Genomic DNA, 21,276 nt, shown 5'->3' on the forward strand with positions numbered 1-21,276 from the left:
AATATAATAAACAATTCAATTTTTTCAAATCTTAAAATAATAATAATATTAAAAAATAATATTCTAATAATATTTTATTATTTTAATTTAATTTAACTCAATTCAATTCAACGTCCTAATATAACATGTGATTGACCGATCTGCATCGGATGGACCGAACTTCTTACACCCGTAAAGGTAGTTATTAAAGATTCGTTAGAGTGAAAAGAAATAAAATATCATTTACACAATCAATTATTGGTCTAATAAGTTTATGATGCTGATGTTATAAAATTGGAACGGAAAATAACAAAAAGCTGATTGAGGGTTTCCCCGACCCCGGCAATTGGAAAGGAAAGGTCCGAAAGCCATGAAAGGCCACGGCGCAAACGCAATAGAGGTGGCCAAGACGGTTCTGGAGGTAGCCGACGTCGCTTGGACCGCCATGGAACACCACCAACACCATCATCACCATAACCAGGACCATCAGGAACCAGCCGAGACGGAGACCAAGACCAATTCGGACGACCAATTGGAATCTCTACGATCGGAGAATCGGCGTCTTAGGAGCTTGCTTGACCAGAATCTGAGGCTCCTTCAGGATCTCTCCGAATCCTCTTTTTCCTCCAACGATTGCCCTTCCGATGTACGTCACCTCTATTTTTCCTAACGCTATAGAAATTTTGAAGTTTTATCATTTCTGCTCGATTTTCTGGAATTGCTTACGTGGGTTCATGTGAATGAATAGGGATTTTTCAAGCTTCTAAAGAAACTATGTTCCCTTAGTATTTTGGCGTTTGCCCTTCGCTTGCTTTTGTTTTATCCAAGATCTTATAGCGTGGCCTTTCGTTCTATGAACTTTTTTACGCGAAAAGAGATCATCATATTTGAAAGTAACTGGAGTTGGTCATTCGTGGCAGATTTATTATTATTATGATAATAGGGTATTAGTTTTGCGATCGCAGTTGTATGCCCGGCTCGTAGCAACGGTGGATTCTGAGCAGTTCTTGACTCGTCTCAATTCCCTACAGCAGGCATCGGTCAATGGGACTAGCAATGAATTTCCTTTCAAAGAGGCGTCTGGTATTTTTGTTCACTTCATGCAATTTTTACCTTTGCATACAGCAAATCCAACACTTTTTTCTTTCATGTAAGTTTCATAGTGCTAATCTTTTTTCTGGGTATTTTGTGTTTGGTTATATGATTAGTTGATGATGTGCACTCGGCTGAAGTTCTAGTCAAAGTTGACAACGAAGAGCCCAGCTGGTGGGTATGGGTCACAGATGAAATGGTGCCTAGCAATGTTGAGGAATGGAGCGGGATTGACAATGAAAATTATATAGTTGTTAGCGTGGAGCATGTGGTGGATGGGGTTGCCAACTTTATGGCTAGATGCATTATGTCAAACCCTAGAGCTCGGGTATATGGCTAATGATTCTTATTCCACATTAAGTATAGTGTGTTGTATCTGACGCGATTTTCTTCCTTTCAAATGCAGAATTTAACACCAGAAGAGCTGCAAAAAAGTAAGTTTATATCCCAATCGTTTCAAAATGCTTTTTTTCCTAACGATGTCTTAAACTTCATAAAGGTCGCACAAGTTATTATCATGGTAACTTTGTCATAATGTTGAATAGGAGTGGGAGTGGGTAAAGGTTTCTTGGTAGTTACTGACTTATCTTATGATTAATCTCTTACTAGATTAGAAAACGAACATACAATCTGTTGGAATCGGCTTTGTCATATTACTCTCTAGCAATTAGGTAACGACGGTCAGGAAATAAAATAAAATCAGGTGACAACAACTAAAAATTAAAAGGGTACCTATATTTGTGTGCTTCTTTGTATATATGTCAAATCATAAGCATGGACAAGTTAAATGGCCAATCAAATGGATCTAGCAATGTTCCATATAATTATTTCTCAGTAGAAATACATTTTTGACCATCTTCTGATACATCAAGAAAGAAACTTATAAAATCAGTAGTTCGTGAATGAATTTGGAACCTAAGACATAGTTGAGGGACCAAAATTATATTTTGACTCTCTATCCTTGTTGGAGGTTAATGTATCCAAAAAAATACCCTGAAAACAAGATGCTTATTTTCTTAGTTTGATGCATGCCTATGATATATATTCCTAGGCTAGCCCATAAAATCTGGCATCTATTCATTGATATAATGATCACCAATCTTGCTTGCTCATCTCCAAGTGGCATATAGTCTTGTGAACCGGGAAGTGTTGCCTATATTACTTATCTCTGTGCCATTATAAACTTGCAGCTGTGGCAAAAGCATTAGGTGGTGTCAGCAAACTGGAGAAGATGTTAGGTATTTGGCATGCTGGGAAACTGTTTTATGCCTTGTCCACCTGGGGACTTGCTCTGGCAGGGTGAGTTTATTTTTTATTTTATTTTTTTGCTATTTAGTTAGGAAGCTGTTGGGAATGTTATCCTTGATCACTGCTGCTCTCCATGTAATGAAAATGAAAGACATGCGCATTTATGGTATCGTACTGCATTTTGCATTAGTTACACAATTTTAAAGTTTGTCCTTGCCTAGCCTTCAGGTGCACATTACTGCTGTACCATTTTTCTTTTTAAATTACATGTACCGTTGTGCTGTTTGGGCCTGCATTGTCACATGCCAGTTAGCACTTTAGGAGTCCAGGAACTCACGTATTCTGAACGCCCAGAAGCTGTGGCTTCGAAGCACTTAATAGCATCTCAGGTTAAATGCCAGCATCTGTAGCTCTTGGTATGTTGATAGCTTTCAAGGTTTTGTCATGTGTCCCTAACCATTATAGGTCTCTTCCTTGAACATGACTTATAGTTTCTCTGAATTGACACTCTTATCATTGCAGGTTGTACAGGACTCGCACTGTATTGAAACTTGCCGCGATGGGTGTTCGCACAAGCAGCAAAGTCATTCTCGGGGCTCTCTAAAGATGGTCCTTCCACAGCTCTGAATTGTATATAGTTGGACATAATGCTGATTGCTGGAGAGAGTCAGAAGAAAACTTTATGACTCTCGTATATAGTTGTAAATAACCCTGGTTTTCTCCCCTCAAAAATAAAATGCAACCACCCTGGCTTTCAAAACTGTTGTACTCCTACAATGACTGATTGTATTGATTTATTTCATTATGATTGATTTCACCACCACAGCATCGTTGCCCAGAGGAGTCATTTGCATTCATTTATTTTGCAAGAGTACTGCTCATGTTGAATTCGGAATTGTGAAGCCAAGCGTAGTCATCTAATAAATGCGGAGCAATTCTTCTTTGTTTTTATTTTCCTTATTCAAAAGAGAGAAAATATTTACAACTGTAAATTATGTAACTGTCGCGTAATCACTTTAAAAAAAATGAATAAAATATGAAATTAACATAAAAAAATTTATTTTTTTAATATTAAATTTTACTCTTTTTTAAAGCAATTATGTGACATTTATACATTTTACGGTTGTATGTAGAATAACTTTATCAAAAAATATAAAAAAAACTTGACTAATCTTTTTAGAATATACTACAGATGTGCCTCTTGGTTTCTTGAGTCATGACACATGGTACCAAAGCCCCTAAAAGCGTCATGCATTATTGTTGCACTGTGCAATGTGAATCCTAGCGAGGGTGTTAAGAATTTTGAGGAGAGATTGTGGTTCCTTGGTTTAATTCCTACATTGTTAGCTAGATTTATTGCTTTGGTAGGTAGAACTTAGAACTGTATTTTATATATAGATGATTCCAAGATAACTTGAAGAATGGGAGAGAGAGAGCTCCAGAAGAAAGGGTTCGTATCTAAGAGTACCACCGGCCGGCTAACACCATCTGCAATAACACAATCCAACGCACATAGAATGTGGAATTATCTGTGCAGAGGAGAGAGAGAGAGACCTGCATAGAGCTTAGGACCTAAGGCCATGGGGGAATTTTTCAACAGGGGAATCTCTGCAAAGACGGCAGAAACAAAGTGGATTTGCACGATTGGTGCATTTTTATTTTTATTTCTATTTTTTAAACGAAATGTACTGAATTGATTTTTCTTTTTTATATATTAAAAAATATATTTTTTAATATTAAAAAAATAAAAAAAATGCACCAATCGATATATTCTATCGGTATTCGGTAGACCTATCAGTCTCCGTAGAAGCACCCGAAATCTATTATAAGTAATTATACAACTATAATTCTATTATAACTAGTTTACAATCTATTTTACAATCAAATATATATTCATGTCACTACATTAAAAATAAATTTCACATTTACAAAACTATCCCCATTTCATATGGAGTTGTAACATAGTTATAAAATAATTGTAAGAATCATTCTCTCTTTATTATTAAAGTTGGATAACAAGGTAAGCCATTTTCTTTCTCTTTATTGGAGATAAAGTCCAATGTCTATTTTGTCCAATTGGGCCAAGAGATTTAAAACAAAAAATGGAAATGCTAAGCTATAGAAAATACACCATTCATAGAGACAAAAATTGATTTGCAAGAAATTTGACTTTTAATATTTTCTAATAAATCAAGTTATATCATGGGTATCAATATAATTTTTTTAAAATAAATAAATAAAGACTAATCTTCAAAGGTATCTCGATTTTTTATTCAATGAACTTTTTCAAACATCGACTTTCTATAATAGAGCATTGGTATTGGTTTCATCAAAAGCCTAACTAATGTAAAATATAATGAATTTCATCAAAATAGAGCTACATTGGATTTGCCAAATAGATAAGTTAGAAGTTTTGAGCTATAGTAAATGGATGGGTTTCTTCAAATTTAAAGAGTTATTGTTCACCCATTAAATCTATTTTTTATTCACGTTTAATCTCCAACCGTCTTGTAATAATAATATAAGAATCAAATTAAATTAGTAATTAACATATGATTAGTGTAATTGTAAAATATGAAAAAAAAAATATTATATTATTATTTTGACAAATTCAATGTGGTGTTATGGCTATAGAGGTTTTGGATTTATAGAAAACATATATTTTTTTATCAAATTTTAGAGGTGGCTTTGATTAAACCAATGCCAATACTCTAAAAAGAAGTTTGGATAGAGAGTTGAGGTGAGTGAAAGTTGAAAGTTGAATAAAGTATTATTAAAATATTATTTTTTAATATTATTATTGTTTTGAAATTTGAAAAAGTTGAATTGTTTAATATATTTTGTGTGAAAATTTGAAAAAATTGTAATGATTAGATGAGATGAATTTTGTATCCAAACTGGGTCTAAATGAATTGAAAGCATGGAGGTCTCCAATTTACACAACTGAAAACTCATGGCTTAGATTTTTATCAAAGAATAATTCATCTCATCAACCACTATTTATTATCTCACACTCACACCTTATAAAAAACACCCTACATCTTACGAAAAAAAAAATACTGTCAGGTGTGGGTGTATGGGGTTAAATAGTGACTGATGTATAACAAAATCATTTATCAAATTATAAAGCCAGGTCATGATCTTAAAGTGTATAGTTCTGATAGATATGTTTTTTAACATATAATTAGAATTGAATTTCTAATTTAAAACTTGCCCCTATTTGTTACTCTCAAGAAAATAATTTCAAAACTAAATCCTTGCGTTTAACCGTTTTCTTTTTTCAAAAAGAAAAAAAAAAAAATCTGGTAAGTCTTCACAAGGAGCTCCCTCTTCTTTTTGGGAAATATAACAAAGGGGGAATTGAGTCTGCGTCCTTGAATGGCATCTATGAATTTTGCAAGAGTTCTTTGGTGATGCATAGAACAATTATCAAAAACTATTTATTCTTTGCAGCTTGTGATTAGTTCGAGTCAAATAATCTATTAAGTGCAGATCTGGCAGGCTCCATTTATCAAGTGTATATCATATATTATCATGAAATCCAGTTAAAAACAATTATGTTTATGGATTTTTTTAAGCGTATTTTGGAATGTATTTGTATGGTAGAATTTAGGCACACAGGAAGTATAGGCTCTTCAAGGTATCCAACCCCCAAGAGAAATGCAACCGCACAGCAGAAAAACAAAGGCTCATAAACTTCCTATTTTACCTTTCAACAAGTTGACGCCTCCTAATAATCCCTTTAGGCACACAGGAAGTATACAAGATATACCCAACTTATATCTATCAAATTCAAACCTTTGGGTTAGGGATGAAAGTAGGCTTCTCCACATCAACTTAGAACTAATTTCATGTTATGTATAAAGAAATTCATGAACCTAACTTATCTCACAAAACTAGTTCTACAATATATGATTGATCATTCCTTATAAACATATCCAAGACCTACAGACAATGTGAGATTATTCATCAACACTCCCTTACGTGCAGACCAATATTTTTCCTAATCTTTGTCATGAGATAAGTAGTGTGAACCCCCATTCATCCTGTGACAGACTCTGATACCATGAAGAAAATTCATGGGCCTAACTCATCTCATAAAACCAGTTCTACAAGAAATGATTGTTCATTCCTTAGAAACATGCTCAAGACCTTATCAATAGACAATGTGAGATTATTCTTCAATAATATATGTGCAGCCACATTTAAAAAAGAGGAAAATATCTTAAAAAATCATATATTCAAATCATATAACAGCAATCATTTTTTTAATAAGTAAATCATATAGCAGCAATCCTTATCTGCATAATAGATACTACAAGAAGTGTTTCCTGGTGCATATAAAGCTTATAGATAAAACAGATGAAGTTTAATAACATCCAGCAGAGACTTCCATTAAAGTCACACCTCAGAACATTTCATGATGGAGGAATTTAAGTATTTGAGATTCCAACGAACCATTAGAAAGTAATTTTTACCAAAGAAGAATAAAAGCGTGAAATGGTGATAAAAAGTGCACGTCTAGGATCATAGAAGTCTCCCAAGACAAGGCACCCAGACAACTTCTTAAAGCTCTGATAATGATAACTAGAATATATTACAGAAAGGCAATAGGTCATAACTCAGCAAATTGTAAGGCAGTTACGTAAAACAGCACACTAGGCGCATCCAGAAAACAGAGTCCACCACATCCACAAATCAGTTTAATAATACAAACACATAAATAAGAGTTGCATATGGAAGACAACAGGGACCAGTCAAAAAAATAACCAGGCAGAACACTCACCGTGCCACCATGAAGGCATACAGCATATCAGCAAAATTACAATGACATGGACAATAAGAACTTGACAAACAAAAGCATGACAAGTGCACGTGGAAAAGTGGCTAACGACTTCCTCAAGGAGCAAGCATGAGAAGTACTCCCAATAGGACTGTTGGCGGCGGGGGGAAGTCCTGGAAGTGACCCAGCCGTAGTGGGAACCACCGAAGACTTGGGTGTTGTTCCAGCACTATCAGACTGAGGTGAAGGCGAAGGCGCAAACATTGAATCCCGTACCACTGAAGTGGGTGGGTCTATAAGTGTAGGAAATTGCTGGCCCCCTGAATTATTCAAGAAAGTAATGTAAACACAAGAGATACAACAATCACATGGATGCTTTCCTACACTAATAGATGTTTTAATCAGAATGCCTCAACCAGACGCCTTACATGGATGCGTTAATCAGATTTTAACATAGACACATTAATTTCTTTTTATAGGTAAAAGAAATTTTACAAATAGACACATTCATATTTCCTGGAAGTTCATAAAAACAAAGTGACCCGTAAGTAAACAGCAGATAACAAGCAATTACCCGGGCAACGAGGTTGAAGAGATGTAGACAAACTGCAGAATGAAAAAAGGACTGAATCAGCTAAACTTTCAGACAGAGATTCTTTATGAGTTTACATTACAAAATGAACATACGAAGATAATATAAAATGAATCATACAATTATACAGGATGGGCATACCTAGTGATAATGGACCCATTGACATAACCGCCATAACTACAAGAAGTAACATTGCACCCACCACTAGTCTGCTGCACCGTGGTGTTTCCAAGCATGAGGTTACTGTTTCGACATTGCATGCTTGAACAAGAAACTGCTAACGAAGAAGGCATGCAGTACAATCTGTGTAATCACACAAGAAAGCCAATTAACACTAGAATCCAGGAACCTTAGATTGTTAAGAAGATTGAAGTTAACAACAAATTAATCAAAATGCAATCAAGGTTGCTAAATTACTTGAGGTTCCCAGGCCCACAACTGCATTGAACACAATGACTCGCTGTAATGGCATAGCTTCCATTTGGTACAATCAAGCCATAATCCGAGGAATATCTTGGAAAATTAGATGCGCAGGCTGTAACACAAGAACCGAGAAGAACACCTTACTACCATGGCCATTTCTTTCATAAACACCACATGAGAAAGCACAAATTTTGTACAAAACAAAAGCTCCAATGTGTTTAAGACAAAGCAAAACTTAAGCTATCTTATTCTTTGCTGCCAAACCAGGCAAATTTATTACATCCAAACTAATTTTTGAAGACATAGAAGCTACCACCTGTGAAAGCACAAGTTTTGTACCAAACAAAAGCTCCAACGTGTTTAAGACCAATTGAGCACACGTTAAGTAATCGCTTATTCTTTGCTACCAAAACACGCCAATTCATTGTATCCAAACTAATTTGAAAAGACATAGAAGGTGCAATAATACCGAGCGGTTAACACAAATTCCGCATGATAGCGCATCAACATTAATGAAACTATCTGAGATAAGCAACACTATCACCTTACTTGTAAAGCTGAAAATTTGGAAAATAAGAGCACGTGTTGGCATGGAAACTAAAATTTTCACTACAAAAATTCACATCAAATTCAGCCAACACCAATGTAGAAAGCTATAGCAATGCTAAGCACCAAAAACAAAGACTTCCTACAAATAAAAGTAAAATGACAGCTATACCTGGCAACGGAACAGCAAGTATATCTCCTGCCTTAATAGCTGTACTCCCCATGGCATTCACATTCATCAAATCAGTAATAGTGGTCGAATACCTCGCCGCAATCCCGGCTAATGTGTCCACCGGCCTCACCACGTACGACAAATAGATAGCGGGCAGGGCATTGTCGGTCCCGTTGAAGCAAGTACACGGGAGCGGCACCACAAGGGTCTGTCCCACGTCGAGGACAGACGGGTCCGTCACCGAGTTGGCCTCCCCAATCTGGTCGGCAGAGACCAATCCCGAATATATGGAATCAGCAATGGACGACAGCGTGTCAGAGGGGCGGGTCTTGTACTTGGTGGAGACCGATTTGCGAATGCCGTCGACGCAGGAACAGGCGATGGGGATTTTGAGGAAGAGCTGGGAGGGGAGAATGTGGTTCTCCACGTCCGGGTAGGAGATATCAATGGCATTGGCGTTCAGGATGGCAATGGGGTCGACTTGGAAAAGGGATGCCACCTCGGAAACCTTGAGATTGGTGTAGAGGGTGTAGCCCAGCAGGGCATTGCACGAACCGGAGTTGGAGCAGGGCTCAATAGTGGACTTGCAGGTAACAAGACCTACATTGGCCGAGATTAAGAGCAAAAGCAGCAAGTAGAGAGTGTTCTGGAAGACGGGTTTTTTATCTGACATCTTTCCCTCTCACAGAAAAATGGGTTCTTTTGGCTACGTTACAAGAACACGTTCATATGTGTGAGAAAGAGAGAGAGAGAGGAGTAGGGGGACAAGATGTAACGAATGGAACTAAAGATGAGTTCTTTCTTGTGGTTGTGGAGGTTCTTTTCCAACAAAACAGCAAGGAATATAGAGAGACGGGTCTGAGATTGGTGAGACTTTGGACAACAACAAAAAAAGTGCTTTTTCTAGGTAGTGGGAAGGAAAATTTTGAAGAACTTCTGGGTTTCTTTTAGGGTTTGTTTTGCTTCTTTCTTCACTTCTTAAGTTACGGCGCACATAGAGAGGGATAGAGTTGGGGGAAGGGAAAGTTCACAGTTTTGGAAGGAAAGGAGCTCTGGCCTCTGGGAGTGGACGACAGTCCAGGTCTTTGCAGAGAGGTCAGAATGTCGGATACTCGAGCTAGGAACAATATTTTTTCAACTGGACTATTTTGTCCCCATCATCAACTTTTTACTCGTAGAAAGAAAATTATTCCTAGAACTTTTATAGCTTAAAATATTGTTATACAAGTAAGCTTATATTTTTTAAATTTTATATATCATATTAACTCAAATTTATATTTATATTTTTTTATCGAGTTGGATTTTTAAGTTCACAAAAAAATTATTTAATATCTAAATAAGTTCGAGTTTACGAGTTACTTCACTTTATATTATATTTTATAAATTTATTTAAAAATTTTGGTATATTAGTTTTGACTTTTGACTAATATTTTCTAAAGTTTATATATACATATATCAATATGTATACTAAAGTTTAAGTAACATGTTTAATATTATGATTAAATACAAAATTATTTAAATTTATAAAAGTCGAGTCGAACTTTTATATAAATTGTGTTAATTAATAATGGACTGTAATTTTGTGTTTATGAACAACTTATTAAATAAACGAATCAAGCCAAACTCGAGTTTAACATAGTTGCTCTCGAGTAGTCTTATTTATTTACGACCCTATTTCAAGTGCCTCTCTTTTATTTTTGACAATTCATAAGTGCTTCTCTCTATTTGGTATGCATTATTTTTATATATATATGATTTTTTTTCTTTTATCACATTTATACATTCATATATAAAAAAAAAAATATTATTATTATTATTATTAGAACATTGTATTCTAATAAATAGAAAAATAGTCATGATAAAAGTTTTGTAAAACATTAAAAGAGGAATAACATTCACAAAAAAGAAAAGGATAAACGATTCTTTTCATTTTTATTAATTTTTCATTTTGACAATGAAAAAGCGTTGCAATCACGTTAATGTATGAAAAGATATTTAAAATATTGAAAGATTTGAGAATATATTATAAAAAAGGCTATTGATTTTTTCATATGGTTATATATATATATATATGTATATATATATTTTGGTATGGAAAGGCATTTTCTACCATCAAATGGGATTGCCAATTATGATTATGAAAAAATAAATGGCCTTATTATTATTTTTATTCAAATAGTTGTTTCCAGAATATATTTAAAATATATTATATTAATGGGTATGATTTGAAATAATGAATCTATAATAAAGAGTAGTAAGTAATTAGTCTTGGCAAATAAATAAATAACTTAATTAGGGTATTCATCAAGATGCAATAAAGAATACAATGTCTAGATTCCACAGAAAGACCCCTAAAAACTCAGCAACAAACTGCCATATTCCTTACCCATTAACTGGAAGAAGTATCAAATTTAAGAACAGAACGATCATTTCACGATATACAACACTATTCTTATTTGAGAAATACTTTAACTATAAAAGAGTTACATAAAAATAATCTTACAAATTAACATATCTTGATATGATTCGTCATATTGTAACATGACGAAGAACAAAAGAACAAAAAGCAAAACCAACAACAATGGTCCATTGTCCATTCTACCCAATTAGATAAAATGTATAGGGAATTTAAAGAGAAAACATTCTTATATTACCCCACATTGGATTAGCCACTAATTAACTTCAATGAATTTGAGCTAATTATATGTTATTTTACTACCCGGCAATCATGCTGAGTAGATAAAAAAACAAAAAACAAAACAAAAGAGCGGTATACCATTACATATTACAATGTATATGTTTCGAATTTATAAACATAAAATCTTTATATAATAAAAAATAGCCTTAATAAATAAATTTGTATCCAGAGTGTGTTTCTGTTTTTTTTTTTTTATTAATTTAGATAATATATTGTCAATGCAATTGATGACCAAAAATAAAAAATAAATAATAAAGTGGACCAACTCAAGAGCTTGTAACTAATTTCATGTATATGCAGCCACATTTAAACAAGAGGAAAATTTCTATGGTTCATGTATTAAATACATACTGCCACACAGACTAGGCAAACTAAATCCACAAATATCAGTTCCAATCCCTTTCACACCCTGTCTTTTTCCTTCAGGTATTGATTTGATTTGCATTTTGTTTATTTCCCCCAACTTGGAAGAAAATAAAAGGCATTTCCCTATGAGAATAGAAAGAACTCGACAAACTCCTCCCCTGTTTGTCCACCCATATTTATTTAGCATTTAGTAGTCTCATTTCATTGAGTTTTTTTTTTTTTTTTTTTTTTATTTACCAAAACTTATTATGAAATTACAAAATAGTTATATATTGATGTATCCAAAAATTAAATATAGATATCTTATAAAAATGAGTAATGTTATATACAATCGTAAAGTGCACAAGTGTCATACAGTCACTTTGAAAAAAAATAGGATCCACTATCAAAAAACTAATTTTTTTTATGTGAGTCTAATATTTATTCATTTTTTTCAAAGTGATTATACGACGCTTGCACACTCAAGACTACAATTATCATTTCTCTATGAAAATAGGGTTTCAAATAATATATCTTTCTAAATAAACATAAGACTAGCATATCCTAAAGTTGTTCTAAAACTCCATACTGGAGAAGTAGTTTATAAATCTTTATTCTAGTCTTAGAATCAATCATCATAAACTTTTCGATGCAAAATGAGTCATACAAATCTTGTATATAACTCTTGAGGAGTAAATGCCGTCGTCCTTCATAAAGGGGTTGCCGTACATATAGTATGAAGCTAATATATTAGTCTTTAACCATGTAAAACTGTTAAATAGAATAGCTAAATTCTCTTTAAAGGATTTAATGGTTTCATTCTGAATTTTGCTTGCATTCTAAATTTCTGCTTGCATTACACAACTTGTTGGAAGTCAATAATCATAACATTTTGGGTGTTGTTATAGGAATTTCTTTAAGAACTATTTCTTTTTTATAAGTAAAGGAATTTCTAGAAGAACTAATTATCATACTTATATAGTTATGTTTTTTTAGCTCTATTGAGACTAGAGCTCATTATGTTGAGTGTTAATCGTTATAATCCAGATTTCTGTTCAGTGTCGGCACTTTATGTTTGATAGATGGAGTAGATATGCTTTGGAGGTGTCTATGAATACTGTTATTGCATTAACAAAGGATTATTTATGCTTTTCATATTTTTCTTGTGTTTCTCTCTTCAAATGCATTTCACTGTATAATTTCCATGGTTTATTTTCCACTTTCTCTTCTCCATTGTGTTGTTGAACTGTTTGAAAATGGGCTTCATTGAGCAATTTCATATTATATGGGTAATTATTAGTATTTGATTATTTATTATATTGTGTTTGGTGATTTTTATTACTTAATAACAGATGGAAGAAAATTCTGTAAGTTGTAATGTCGGTGCAACCTAGAGGGTTGGTAGTGACTCCTCGTCTATTCCAGCGGATGTGGAGAAGCATAAGAGTCTTCCAACCACTTCATCCACATATACACAACAACCTACCTATTCCATCTCAGCTTTACCCAAGAAATAAAAAAAAAAAAAAAAAAAAAAAAGACCTAGTAACCAATAGATGGTTTGGGAACACTTTACTAAAGTGTAATCTATTGACCACGATAACTCAAAAGCTCAGTACAATTATTGCGCTAAGCTATACAGTTGCCGGCCACTACAAGAATAATACTTCATTTATGATACACCACGTCTAGAATGCATGTGAAACTTCCCCTCTCAAACTTAAAGGAGTTAGAAAAAATCAATCATCTAGTGTTAAGAGAGATAAGGATGGAAGAGTGTGTAGCCCACAAGGTCTAGTGAAGTGATGCAAAAAAACTTAGGGTGTCAACCGCTAAGTTTTTTTATTAGGTATGAATTGCATTTTAGGCTAGTGAAGCACAAAGGGTTGGTTGAGTTCGAGTGTGAGGGGCTGGTTAACAGAAAAGAAATAGATAGCCTCTTTGAGGGGGCTGAGTCCTCCTAATACGAGTATTGGATAAAATTCTGGATACCTTTTCATTCATAATAACAACTTAAATAACATTACAAATAACCAACAGCCCACTAACTTACAGAAATTAGGTAACAATTAACAACCCATAATTAATAACTACTGCGTAAAAGACTCTGACTTAACAACCCAACAATTAACTGCATATCCCAGACTACAATGACTACCCAAAGACTCAGGCAACATTAAAACTAAACTTTTCACAGAAACGACTAAGTCCTATGAAGCCAAGCCGAAGGCCATACATCCAAGACCCACGTCCAGATCACCTATGGCCCACCCCACGACCTAACAGACCCATGACAATCCTTCCCCCATCAGAAGACCTTGCCCTCAAGGTTAGGGAAGTCTTTTTGCAGCTTATGAAATTCAACCCAGGAGGCATCGTCGATTTCTAGACCTTTCCATTTGACCAACAGCTCACTGATGGCTCGTCCATTCTTCTTCCTGAGGCGCCGCTGCAAGATTTCTTCAGGCTCAGCTTGTGGCCCACCCCCAACAGCCATGGGAGGAATCGTAGCCACCAACACATTTTGAGCACCCAGCTTCTTCTTCAAGACCGATACATAAAACACGGGATGAAGGAGGGAGGTGGAGGGAAGATCCAATCGATAAGCCACACTACCAATCCCCTCCACAATCTGATAAGGACCATAAAATCTGGGTGAGAGCTTGAGATTTTTGCGCTGCACAACTGAATGTTGTTTATATGGTTGGAGACGAAGGTAGACCCAGTCTCCTATTTCGAAATTCCTTTTAGTTCGTTTTAAATCAACAAAGAGCTTCATCCGTTCTTGTGCCACTTGTAGGTTCCCCCGTAAAAGGCACAAAATCTCATCCCGGCTCCTCAATGTGTCCTCCACCGACTGAACCACAGCTGTTCCCGGTGAATGTGCCAACAACGGTGGAGGTGGGTATCCATAAACTGCCTCAAATGGTGTTATTTTTGTGGACATGTGAATATTTATATTATACCACCATTCAGCAATAGGCAACCTCCGAGACTAATCTTTTGGTTTATCACCTGAAAAACAACGTAAATACTGCTCCACACACTTGTTAACGAGTTTGGTTTGACCATCCATTTGTGGATGATAAGCTGAAGAAAATTTGAGCTCAGCCCCATGCAACTTGAACAATTCTTTCCAAAATAGGCTAGTGAACACTGGATCCCTACCACTGATAATAGAACTAGGCATGCCATATAATTTAAAAATGTTGACAATAAAAATCTGTGCAATTTTAGAAGCTGAGTAAGGGTGCACTACTGGAATGAAATGCGCATATTTACTAAGCCTATCCACCACGACCAAAATCACACTAAATTTGTTAGAAAGAGGCAGTCCTTCAATAAAGTCCAATGAAATATCTGACCATACTTTAGTAGGAATAGGCAACGGTTGGAGGAGTCCCACTGGGTGAATATTTTCAGTTTTATTGCGCTGGCACACATCACACTCCTGAATGAATTTCTTGACATCTGCTTTCATACCTTTCCAGTAATAATTGGCTTGAGCTCAATGGAGAGTTTTATGAAGCCTCGAGTGGCCTGCTTGAGGACTTCCATGAGCAAGATTGAGCATCTGATTTTTTATAATAGCGGAATCACTAATATACAGCCTACCCCTGTAAAACAACAGACCATCTTTCATGTGAAATTTAGACTCATCCAGGAGTTTAACTGCAAAATCAGAGATTAGTTTCTGTATTTTAGGATCCTCAGAATAGGATATACGCAGATCTAAAATCCAACTAGGAGAAGGAAAGGACACTGCAGCCAACTGGGCTGGTGCATCTTCAAATTTCCTGGATAGAGCATTTGCTACCAGATTCTCTTTTCCTTTCTTGTATTCAACCACAAAATCAAATCCCAACAGTTTAGTAAGTCATTTATGTTGCATTGGTGTTCCAACCTTTTGTTCAAGTAGGTACTTGAGGCTTTGATGGTCTGTCTACACTTTAAAAGTCTGCCCCAAAACATAAGAACGTCATTTCTTTACTGCCAACACTAAAGCCATTAATTCATTTTCATACGTGGAGAGGTGCAACGCATTTCCATGAATTGCTTGGCTCATAAAGGCAATGGGCATGTTCTGTTGCATTAATACAGCACCTACACCACAACCAGAAGCATCACATTGAATAGTAAATGGGTTAGTGAAGTCAGGAAGAATTAAAACTGGGGGATTGGTCACAGCTTCTTTAAGGGCAGTGAAGGTTTCTTTGGCAATAAGATTCCATGCAAATGAATTTTTTCAAAGTAGAGAAGTCAAAGGAGCAGCAATAGACCCATATCCCTTTATGAATTTGCGATAATACCTCGTAAGACCTTAGAAACCCCTTAAGGACTTAAAGGTCGAAGGAAAAGGCCAATTTAGCATTGATTCAATTTTTTTAGGGTCAGCCCGGACTCCATTGCTTGAGATTAAATGACCAAGATATTCAATCTCATGACACCCAAAAGCACACTTTGATTTTTTTGCAAAAAGATGGTGTTGTTGTAAAATTTCTAGCACCGTGGTCAAATGATGCCTATGCTCTTCAAGAGTGGTGCTATAGATAAGTATATCATCAAAGAAAACTAAGATGAATTTTCACAAGAAGGGTTTAAAAATATGATTCATGAGAGATTGAAAGGTAGCTGGTGCATTCATAAGGCCAAAGGGAATTACGAAAAATTCGTAATGGCCTTCATAAGTACAAAATGTCGTTTTTGGGACATCATCGGGATTAACCCGAATTTGATGATACCCAGAACGTAAGTCTAACTTGCTGAAAATAGTTGTCCCATGCAATTCATCTAGAAGTTAATCAACAATAGGAATTGAAAATTTGGCCTTAACGGTTTCTTTATTTAAAGCTCGATAATCAACACAAAGATGCCAACTACCATCCTGTTTACGAACTAAAAGAACTGGAGAAGAAAAATGACTATGGCTAGGACGAATAATACCTGAGGCAAGCATGTCATGAATAAGTTTTTCGATCTCAGTTTTTTGAAAATAGGGATAACGATATGGACCAACACAAATGGGTTTATAATTAGCATGAAGGACAATATTGTAGTTGTGGTCACGGTTTGATGGGAGTCCCGTGGGTTCCTGAAAAATTTCTTGAAATTGGTCAAGCAATTTTGTAAGAACGGGGTCAATTTCTAGAGTAGAAATGTTAAAAGCTGTAGGATGAAGAAGCTGTAATACCAAACCCCGCTTGTCTTGCTTCATAGCCTTTCCAAATTGATCCTCATCCATTAATGAGACCTTGATTGGGGTGATGCCCTGTAAAACATGCTTAGAACCCAAGAGATTAAATTCCATATGCAATTGAACAAAATCCCATAAAATAGGCCCCAAGGTACTGAGCCATTGAACTCCTAACACAATATCACATCCACCCAAAGTCAAGACATAAAAATCTGTGTGATAATTGTTACCCTGCACCTAAAACTGAACATCCACACATTTGCCCATACTAAGCAAGGTGTCTCCATTGGCTACTCTTACCAAAAGTCCTTGTGTTGATTGTGAATGCAAATGCGCTCGATGCTGAATTGAGGGGTCCATGAAATTATGGGTGCTTCCGGTGTCGATGAGAATCACTACAGCACAACCGTTGACATGCCCTAGAATGCGCATGGTTTTGGGACTTGGTGAACCTGCCAGGGCATGGATGGAAATCTCAGGAGCTGGTTCCAGCTGCACCTCATCACCTCCGGTTGGGCATTCGGTTTCTTCTAGAAGTGGTGGTTGTTGAACTGATTGTGGTTCCTCCTCCTCCGAGTTAGCACATTCCATGATAAATAAACAGGCTAATTTGCATTTGTGGCCTGGCCCCCATTTCTCGTCACACTTGTAACATAAGTCATTCGCCCTCCTTTCCTTCATTTGTAATGGGGATAAATGTTGGACCGGAACAATCACCCTTATATCCGATGCTGGGAGATTGCTAAATGGGCGTGTGGGAATAAAGCTTACTTGTGAACCCCGCCAGAAGGCAGCGACATTTTCATCCTGCATTTTCGCCATACCAAAAGCCATTGTAAGGTTAGAGGGATTAAGCATACGAACCATAAACCGAATATCCTCTCGTAAGCCGCTTAAAAAATAGCTGAGCTTGTAAGGTTCTGCCAACCCTTTCAACTGATTAGATAAGACCTCAAATTGGGATTTGTAAGCCTCCACTGTTGTATTTTGCCTTGGCCGTGTAAGATCCTCCATCGGATCATCCAAAATGGAAGGACCAAATCTGGTGAGCAAGGACTGTGTGAACCCGTCCCAACTTGTAATCCCACCCGAAGCCTCCAAATCTTGGAACCAAGTGAGGGCTTTACCCTCCATGTGAAAAGAAGCCAAGAGGACCCGATGATGAGGGTTAGTTTGATGACAAGTAAAAAATTGATTAGCACGATAAATCCAACCATTAGGTTCTTCGCCATAGAACTTGGGAAAGTCTAGACGAATAGCCCGTGTTTGAATGCCACCATGCTCATCAAACAAAGAATTCCCAATTTGAGATGTTGACCCAAATTGAGAGTCTTCATTATGCTTCCCTTTCTGAGGAACCAAGGTCTCCACATTAGTCACCACAAGTTGTAATTGTGTTGTCAAGCCTTCAACCGCCTGTTGCAAGGCCTCTTGATTTTGTTGTTAAATTTCTTGAGTTTGTTGAACTGTAGCCAAGGAGTCAGCAAGGTGGGAATAATGTGTATTATGCCCTTCAGCCATGGAACGACTAGCTCTGTATACCACTTGTGAGGGGTTGGTTAACAGAAAATAAAATAGATAGCCTCTTCGAGGGGGCTGAGTCCTTCTAATACGAGTATTAAATAAAATTTTGGATACCTTTTCGTTCATAATAACAACTTAAATAACATTACAAATAACTAACAGCCTACTAACTTACAGAAATTAAGCAACAATTAACAACACATAATTAATAACTACTGCGTAAAAGGCTCTGACTTAACAACCCAACAATTAACTGCATATCCCAGACTACACTGACTACGCAAAGACTCGGGCAACATTAAAACCAAACTTTTAACAGAAAAGACTAAGTCCTATGAAGCCAAGCCGAAGGCCTTACATCCAAGACCCACATCCAGATCACCTAAGGCCCACCCCACGACGTAACAGTCCCATGACATCGTGACTGATTTAGAGTCTCAATTTACTTTGTCATCCCGAATCATTTTAAAAATTGATTGTATTAAGCTGTATAACAAAGTGAAGATACAACTAAAGAAATTGTTGGATGGTCAAAGAATCTGTCTAACCACTGATACTTGGACATCGGTGTAAAATATAAACTACATGTGCATTATTGCACATTTTATTAATTGCAACTGGAGATTGCACAAAAAAGTAATAAAATTTTGCCAAATTCTCAACCATAAGGGCGAAACTATTGGGAGGATGTTAGACTTAGGGTTACATGATTGAGAGATTAATAAGATTTTGACCATCACATTTGATAACGCCTCCTCTAATGATGTTGTTGTTGATTACATGAGTAGGAAGATAAAAGATAGTGATTGTACCATATTGGATGGTGAGTTTCTTCACATGTGATAAGCTGCTCATATATTAAATTTGATTGTCATGAATGGTTTGAGAGATATTTATGAGCTTGTAACAAGGATTAGAGATGCCGTCAGATATGTGAAATCTTCACCGTCAAGGTTTGCCAAGTTCAAGGCTTGTGCGGTAATGGAAAATATTAGTGCGATGATGATTTGCTTAGATTTTCCTACTAGATGGAACTCCACATATTTGATATTGAGTACCACTGAAAAATACAAACAAGCCTTTGAACACTATTATATATATGTGGATAATGAATTCGTGAACCCCAATATTGATAATTGAAAAAAAGCACAGATTTTTGTAAAGTTGCTGAAAATATTTTATGATGTTACATTGAACATTTCTGGTTTTTTTGTATGTGACGACTAATGTATACTTCCAGGAACTCTGCACAATTGAAGATACGTTAAATGATATGTACAATAGTCATGATATTATCACTAGGACCATGGGCATAAATATGAAAAGTATTGGGATGGTATTGATCCACGATATAAAATGATGACAATGAAGTTTTGGTTGAAACAGTGCAAAGGGGATGAGTTGGCAGATAGGATAGAGGCCAAAGTTAAACTCTTGTTAAGACACTTGATTGAGCAGTATAACAAATTTTGTATGGGTAGTGGGGGGAGTTCTAATGTGGCTCAAGGGAGGCCAAGTACTACTTCTACTTCTACTACTACATCGACTAAATTTGATATCAAGTTATAGAAATACCTTCAGGAGCAAGGGTTTATGGAGTCTAGATCAGAACTAGATAGGTATTTGCCAGAGAGGTGTGCACAAAAATCACCCAGTTTTAATATTTGGGATTGGTGGAGAGTTAATGCCACCAATTATCCTATCATTGCTGAGGTCGCATGTGATGTGTTAGCCATCCCTATTTCTATTGTTACCTCGGAGTCCGCATTCAGTACTGAAGAACACATCTTGGATCCTTTTAGGAGTTCATTGTCTTCAGAGACTGTCAAAACCCTCATTTGCACCCAAAATTGGTTAAGGGCTAAACCTGTCGACATCCGTGAGTTTGAAGAATATGTACAGTCCATGGACCTTGAAGGTAAATTTGAAACTTGAAAAAATATTTTTTTAATATCTATCTATCTCAGTTTATTATATATCTAACTAAGTTTTTAATATTTTTTTAGATGACCATCTAGCTTCATCTTCAACAGAGATTGTTGTGAGTCTCCCTTCCCATTCATGCTGAAAAAATCTAGAGTAAATGCTTTCTTCTTGCATAATTAGCCAACTCTTTTATTTGCATGATCAATATATATGTGTGCGCATTAAAAGATATATGTTGGCTACTATCTATTTTAAAGTTTGCTTCTTTTTTCAGGTCATACAAATCTTATATATACCTCGCTCATTTAAGAAGCCATGAGCAATATGAAATATGGAATTGGGTATATTTATTTTGGGTAAGTGGTCCATTTTGGGTAACTAATCTGTTTTGACAGACTTACAAAAAAAAAAACACTGCATTATAAAAATGTGAATTGTAAATAATACTTGGTAGCATTTCTACTTTGCATTGCTGCTTGTTGATAATTCTTTTATTTGACAAGTTAATTAAATTATTATTCTTTTTAGGAGATTGGGGAAAAAAGGGCAAAAGGAGAATTCGTAAAGAAGAATGCACCACAGTTTTGTGAGGTCACCATTATTGATGAAGGGAAGAAGGTAGTGGAAAGTCAAGAGATTTGGAGATTGAATGTAGAAACTATTGAGCTTATTTTGTTGGTTTTAAAAGTAAAACATTTCTTAGAAATCATTTTGTTTTTTCATGTTCCTTTCTCATGACATGTAAATGCAATTA

At 35.7% G+C, this 21,276-nt stretch overlaps 2 protein-coding genes across 3 annotated transcripts; one reads left to right on the top strand and one right to left on the bottom strand.

Annotated features, from left to right (window-relative positions):
* The first annotated feature begins 229 nt into the window (after nucleotides 1–229).
* Nucleotides 230–3,144, top strand: LOC121258538. 2 transcript variants are annotated; one of them, XM_041160075.1, is made up of 6 exons: nucleotides 230–625; nucleotides 945–1,062; nucleotides 1,188–1,399; nucleotides 1,478–1,505; nucleotides 2,262–2,370; nucleotides 2,842–3,144. In XM_041160075.1, the coding sequence occupies exons 1-6, from the start codon at nucleotides 350–352 to the stop codon at nucleotides 2,921–2,923; spliced, it is 825 nt and encodes a 274-aa protein (XP_041016009.1). In that variant the 5' UTR covers nucleotides 230–349; the 3' UTR covers nucleotides 2,924–3,144. The 2 variants fall into 2 exon arrangements, with proteins under 2 accessions (XP_041016009.1, XP_041016008.1); XM_041160074.1 differs by having other exon boundaries at nucleotides 280–625; nucleotides 1,478–1,509.
* Nucleotides 3,145–6,986: 3,842 nt separating this feature from the next.
* LOC121258540 (lysM domain-containing GPI-anchored protein 1-like) lies at nucleotides 6,987–9,948 on the bottom strand. Its single transcript, XM_041160077.1, has 5 exons — nucleotides 8,836–9,948; nucleotides 8,112–8,229; nucleotides 7,836–7,997; nucleotides 7,677–7,708; nucleotides 6,987–7,422 (listed from the first exon to the last, which is right to left on the bottom strand). The coding sequence occupies exons 1-5, from the start codon at nucleotides 9,506–9,508 to the stop codon at nucleotides 7,142–7,144; spliced, it is 1,266 nt and encodes a 421-aa protein (XP_041016011.1). The 5' UTR covers nucleotides 9,509–9,948; the 3' UTR covers nucleotides 6,987–7,141.
* Nucleotides 9,949–21,276: the final 11,328 nt, after the last annotated feature.

Source organism: Juglans microcarpa x Juglans regia, chromosome 3S (genome assembly GCF_004785595.1).
Source record: "Juglans microcarpa x Juglans regia isolate MS1-56 chromosome 3S, Jm3101_v1.0, whole genome shotgun sequence".
Taxonomy (NCBI): Eukaryota; Viridiplantae; Streptophyta; class Magnoliopsida; order Fagales; family Juglandaceae; genus Juglans; species Juglans microcarpa x Juglans regia.